Source organism: Melanostigma gelatinosum (assembly GCF_949748355.1).
Source record: "Melanostigma gelatinosum genome assembly, chromosome: 2".
NCBI classification, from domain to species: Eukaryota; Metazoa; Chordata; class Actinopteri; order Perciformes; family Zoarcidae; genus Melanostigma; species Melanostigma gelatinosum.
In genome coordinates this window covers 5,431,260-5,437,827 of record NC_136635.1, presented here as the reverse complement: position 1 = coordinate 5,437,827, position 6,568 = coordinate 5,431,260, and the positions used below count along the sequence as shown (strand labels likewise).

The 6,568-nt window shown below is 43.3% G+C and overlaps 1 protein-coding gene across 1 annotated transcript in view; it reads left to right on the top strand.

The window, feature by feature from the left end:
- The window catches only part of cdh8 (cadherin 8), a gene marked incomplete at its 5' end in the record, with an annotated part of 101,619 nt that extends 96,312 nt beyond the window's left edge, over nt 1-5,307 (top strand). Inside the window, 3 exons of the mRNA XM_079294324.1 lie at nt 489-606; nt 4,164-4,415; nt 4,602-5,307. Of these exons, the coding sequence (XP_079150450.1) occupies nt 489-606; nt 4,164-4,415; nt 4,602-5,095 (864 nt within the window). The 3' untranslated portion in view covers nt 5,096-5,307. The remainder of the gene's footprint in view (nt 1-488; nt 607-4,163; nt 4,416-4,601) is intronic.
- Nucleotides 5,308-6,568: the final 1,261 nt, after the last annotated feature.

Genomic DNA, 6,568 nt, shown 5'->3' with positions numbered 1-6,568 from the left:
GGATTGATCAGAGTGGATCATAATTCAAGACTGTCTTTCATGTCCTCCTCCAGATGGCTCAATGCCTCCCCCAGTCAAAATTTCTGGACAAGTATTTAGCATTCTCTTTCTCATCAATCGACCTCATTCAGGGGACCTGTGTACGTACAACAGGGAGCTCAAGTGAAAGGAACAAAAAAAAAAGGGAAACTGTCCCGCAGGGCCAGAATTCTAATTTCCAATCAATCATAAAGACGTACTGCACGATAAGACCTATGATGACAGATTAACAGATAGCGCCAGGAGCCTGAAAGTGTGCCAGACTAGACAGGACCTCATTGATAATAATCTCAAACTCCAGGAATGAATAGGGCATATATTTCATCAGGCGTGATCCAACTAGTATTAGACTGAGGCAATCTGCGGCGGGAAAAACAGAGTAATGAATAGGCTGCCTCCTGTATTGACTTTGAGCCCTCCTCTCTATATCTTCTTGTCTCTCAACGCAGGTGATCCAGACTGTCAGCGCGGTCGACAAAGACGACCCAACCCAGGGCCACTACTTTGACTATCGTCTCATCCCGGAGATGCTAAACAACCCCAATTTCACCATCAAGAACAACCAGGGTGAGCAACAAAAGAAATGGCAGAGAAGTAACTCTTCTTTTTTTTCTTTTTGGCAGAACGACTGATGTTTCTGTAAATTTCTCCAATGGCTTTCCGGACTAATCTCCAACCCGTGACGTGTTAGCCGTGCTCGAGATGAAATCTGGTGGATCAGTGTAGCTCACAATTAGCAGATGTGAAATTGTGTGGACACCAGCTTCTTTTTTACTCCCCAGTGCATTTTGAGGGAAACTAAATGAATGGGATCCAAATGGCTTTTCCCTGGTAGTCTTGCAGCTCAATGTAGGGTGACGTCCTAGGAGCTGCGTTGCAGCGTGGCAGATGGTGCTGAATTTATTTACTAAATACTCAAATTGGTTTATTTGCCCGTTTGTCTTCATTCCCCTTCTCCTGCCTCTCCTCCATAACCGGCTCCGAACAGGCTGTGTTCATGATGACATTGTGTAATGTTTTCAGCTCAGGGCAAATAATCTTCATATGGCACGAGCCTTCTGTTTTCGACGCTGAGGCTGCAGGCTAACTCACTGCAAGAGTCCATAAAAAGCAGGTCATCAAATGGACTAGCCTGTCTTTTGAAAAAAAATACCAAAACCTTACGTACGTTAGCAGGCAGTGTAATACTCACAGGCAATGACACATTTAGCAGTAACCAAAGGAAAAATTGTTACATTTTTTTTCTGTCACACACGCAATAACCCTGTCAAAAAATGTCAAGTCAAAAATGAAGGGCTGTTTAACAGGCACAGACTTGCTGCAAAGTACTCAGTATTAACAGCGGATCAACCTCAAAGTGTATTCAAATTGCAGGTTCCTGAACCTTGCCCTATTGTTAAGAAGAGATTTAATACTTTCTTAAGATTATAAAACAGATAAAATAACCCACTAGAAAATATTTCACCACCAACAGTAAAAAAGAGCCAGCATTCTTTCTCATTTGCCTGAAACCACAGTAAACATATGTTGTGGTTCAGCTCTCTATATAATACATACAGCACCGACCACTTGTCAATGGTATTGCTAATTCCGAACAGAGAAAATAATCTCCTTTGCACCGTCTCCCCCCCAGCACTTCAGTGACTATTTCTATCTGAATCGGCAGCTGTGGGAGACGCTTGAGTGTAAAGGGCCCTGCTCCTGTGAGCCTCGGTGGCTTGCTTTTGTTCGAAGAGGTTACAGGCTGCCTGCCCACACTGAGGAAGATGGCTGAGCTTCTGACCACCTGTACACAAGATATCGAGCACTCTGACAACTCTGCGTTCAGCAGGTGGGGATGCAACAGAGCAGAGCAGGCCAGACTCAATAATTGAGACAACATACATTCAGCACGCTGCCAAGAATGAAATTCTGCTGATAGAAAGTCTTTTCCAAGGCTCTTTTGAAGACATTCCACTTTCTTCTTTTTTCCTAAGCAACAAAATGCAGATGTGGCTCATGTTGGCAAACTTTAGTCATCAATATCTTTACAAAAATGTACATTACTGAGTCGGTTCAGTGACTTTATCACTCCTCTCTACTGTGGCTAATGTTTTAGCTTTTAGCATTAAGTTACATTGACACAATTCAAGGTCCAACCAAATGAAAAATACTGAACCAACTACAAGTGAAATATAATTGCATGATGTTTTCTTCTGCAACAGCATATAAATTTATGATTTATACCCAAAAGGGGAGAAATTCATATTTTGCATTTCTTGACTTCATGACTGTAGACCAGTCAGATTACTCTTTGAAAACGATTGTGTCCACACAGAGAGATAATTGTTGTGTCTTGTCAGATAGCTGCGTAACTATCACATTTTTTACTTTTTATAGTGGGATCAGGCAGAACTTGTCATTGGTCATCTATTGATTGACAGCGACACTAATAGCCAGTCAACAGTCGGGACAAAACACAAAAAGCCGAAACCAGCTGTAGCTTTGTGTCTAATGTCCCCGTCTCCCCCTTCAATCCTTGTGAAGGAGCTACCAGACAAACAACCACCGGGAAAATGCTGACCAAAGATTGCTGATTGTGCCGGCTAATTAGCTAGCAAGCTAAAGCACAGTGAACAGCGCACGCAATCCTACCTACCAAATGTCGGCATCCGTCTGTTTAGATGTTAATTATTGTTGTAATTTTTCTCTGTTACTACTACCAGGACAACAATGTTCTTAGCATGTGTGCTGCATATTCAAGTGCAGGTGTGCTTTTATTGTGTCAAAGCCTCTGTGAGGAAAAAAAAGCTTTCAAGAGGATACACCACGAATGCTCCTTTAGCCTCCAACTGTTTCTGCAGTCAAAAACCAATAAAATCAATCTAAGAATCACTTTTTACTGCTCTGAATCTTATTAGTGTACACTATGCAGTAGGTTGAATGAATTATGAATAAGTAAGTTATTTCATGTCGGTGTCAAGTGCTCCATTTATATATTAATTTAAATATGCACAATAACACTGCACATTCTGCACAACAGTCCATTCAGATTTTTCAGACTGTTGGTGTCACTTCTGCTGTCGCTTAATATATTAATATTATAAATGTATACAGTTTTTCTTTTTCATATGAATCCATCAGTCGCTAGATGAAACAATTGCAATGTGGCCTAATAGAGAGCAATACAAAAGAGAGGTCATCAGTTCAGCTGCTGTTCTCTTTGAGTAGCAGACTTTATGTCTGGATGAATTGATGGGCAGGATATGTTTGATTCTATTTTTAACATCAATAGTCACCAATAAATTGAAAAAGACCTGTGTACAAGGACAAGCCCTCATGGTTCATTACAGGATAGCAGATACTTGCATACTTCGCGATGCACTGCTGAATGATCCAAATGAAACAGGACACGTTGGTGCTCACAAAGCAGAGTGGACCACTTTGTGGCAGCACTCGTAAGAAAATAAATCTGAGCATATGCTCACATGAATTACAGATTGTGCAAAGCAAATACTTCCATCATGAAGCATCCCATCCTTTGATTAAGTTTGCCCCGTCACTCTCTATCACCAAATCTATTTCCCCCCTCCCTCCTCGGTGCACCCTCAAGCAGAGGCAAAGGTTAGACCATCGGGAGTCTTGTACGTTTTCCACGAGATCAGCGGGAGTAGATTCTTATGTGGATGCAAGTGTTTGATAATGTGAGCAGGGTGAGGAGGGCCAGCTAATGAGCAGACAGCTTCACAGAAGTGTCATCAAAGAGCAGCTGGCACCTTTCTGGGTCGACATGTGCCGTCTTCGAAGTCAGTGTCGCCTGCCGCGAGTCTTTGGCTTTTGAAAGGGGGGCGCGGGGGGGCGGGGGTTTCCAGCCGACTCGGGCTCGCCTTCCCTCAGAATTCCCAAATTGGTCTGTCGAGAGAAAAAAGGGGAAGGTGGCTGAAATCCATCTAAGGCACTGGGATGTTGGCGCGCTAGAGGGGCTAGTGACGATTGCTGTGAGATGAGTTTACCCTCATGGTCTTCACACGATATAATAATAGAAGTTCAGTCTGTTGCTACCATGCATAATAAAGGTGTTTTCTTTGTTCAGACATTCTTGCAATGCAAATTCATCTCTAGCTTTACCACTCTCTTGCTCACAGACAATTCAATCAGTGTTTTGGCCAAGCACGATACCTTCCGCCGACAGAAGCAGGAGATGTACTTCCTGCCAATCATTGTGACGGACAACGGGAACCCACCGATGAGCAGCACCAACACCTTGACCATCCGAGTGTGCGGGTGCAGTAAGGACGGCGTCGTCCAGTCCTGCAACGTGGAGGCCTACGTCTTACCCATCGGCCTTAGCATGGGAGCTCTCATAGCCATCCTGGCCTGCATTATACTGCTGTTAGGTGAGGTATTTCTTTTGTGCGTTGCGGTATATTAACTGAGTTGGATTCACAGATGTACTTGAAGCCTTTCGTAATCCGACCTCGATGAATGGTCTGCTTGTATGAACAGAAATTCCTCTTGTCAAAGGCTTGACCTAGATTTCTTCTTCTTTCTCCCTTTTTTCTTTCAATCTGTCTTTCTGACAGTAATAGTAGTACTTTTTGTGACCCTGAGGAGACACAAGAATGAGCCTCTGATTATAAAGGATGATGAGGATGTGAGGGAGAATATTATCCGCTACGATGACGAAGGAGGTGGCGAGGAGGACACAGAGGCGTTCGACATCGCCACGTTGCAGAATCCAGATGGCATCAACGGTTACCTGCCGCGCAAGGACATCAAGCCCGACTTGCAGTTCATGCCGCGGGCGGGCCAGCACTCCGGCCCGAACGGCGTGGACGTGGACGAATTCATCAATGTGCGGCTCCACGAGGCAGACAATGATCCCACCGCGCCGCCTTACGACTCCATCCAGATCTATGGTTACGAGGGTCGAGGATCCATTGCCGGCTCCCTCAGCTCACTGGAGACGGCGTCGTCGGACTCGGACCAGAACTATGACTATCTCAGAGAATGGGGCCCGCGCTTCAGAAGACTTGGGGAGCTCTACTCTGTGGGCGAGAGCGACCGCGAGACCTGACCTTTGGTTTGTTCGTCAAAAAAGACCTTTCCGATTTCTTTTCCGTCCACATACTTGTGTATTAAACGCTAGGGGGTTTGCTGGCTTTTAGAAACAGGTGTTTAAAAAAGTAAAAAAAACAAAAAAAACAGTTAAGAACAAGGGAGGCCACCTTTTTGTATTCTTGTTAGAGTGAGGTATAGCAGTCGTCATCCACTACGTCAAGCGCATTGTAATTGTTGAGCCAAACAATGTCTTTCTTAGGAGATCTATGATTATTGTGGACTGTATCTTAGATTCCGTTGTGGAGTGTCTAGCAGTATTTTGGGTGTTAGTCATTTGCTGTGACTGCCAGTAGCAGAAGAATCCTGGGATTGCTGGCGGTTGCCCGATGAAGGGAACTCACGGATACCGTCGGGTTCTCTGAGCGGACACTCCAAGCTCCATGGACAGCAAGCTGGATCTCAGGAGCTGCATAGGGACTCTTGTTTCCCCTCTCCCTAAGCCGCCCAGCTGATCGGTGTTGTGAGACGAAATGACAATGAAAAAGCAATATATGGTCTACATTACAATGATGAATGTATGTGTGATTTGAAAAAAAAAAAAAAGAAAAGCAAAAAGACAAACCAGTATTGGCTTTAAGGTGAATTTGTTAGCATTTGATATGTTCTCTGGTGGCCACATTTATAAACTATCTAAAGCCCAGAGAGGCTTGCTTTATACAACTCTTTGTATTTACACACTACAGGTGTGGGTCGCAAGTGTTACTAGCCTATAAAAGACTGATGTGAAGACAAAAAAGAGAAATGTAGAAACTCTGAGGCCTTCTTTTTACAGAAGCAACATTAAATACAATTGTAATCTACAGTTTTTTTTTGACAAGATATGTTGATTCTTCATTATCGTTGTATGAGTTAGTTTGTTTCTTCCTGTGCTGACAATTTGAAGTGAATGTGTTTAGATTATTTCACATTCAGCTGTTTTTTCAACCACTTGAACACTATTCCACAGCAGCCAGACCATATCATCTATTGCGGTTGGTACTATAGACTAGATAAGCAAGCAGAATAGAGCTCTAAGTAACTGCAACGATCAAATTAATTGGGACTGCAGGAATGGGACCTTTCTGACACATGCTAATTCTGTGTAAAATATATCTCACAATATAACCTGAGGTACAGCCAGTGAGCGTCTGAGCACAATAGTCCAATTGATACCTGAGTATGTGACTCTCCAAACATTAAATCTCATTTAGGAAACGCAGATTGCATTCGCCCAGGAAAAATGAAGACTCAAATCCAGACCATGTGCATATTGTGCTTACACTGTATATCAACAAAAAAAAGACTTGTTCTGTACATAGAGTTACTGCTGACGTCATTAGCTTTCAATGAGGTGGTAGGTTTGTCTCTGCACGTTAGCTCTTGCACATAATGAGAATTTCAATGGCACTACAGCTGCGTGCATACTCAGTTTGTACTGATACAGTATTAT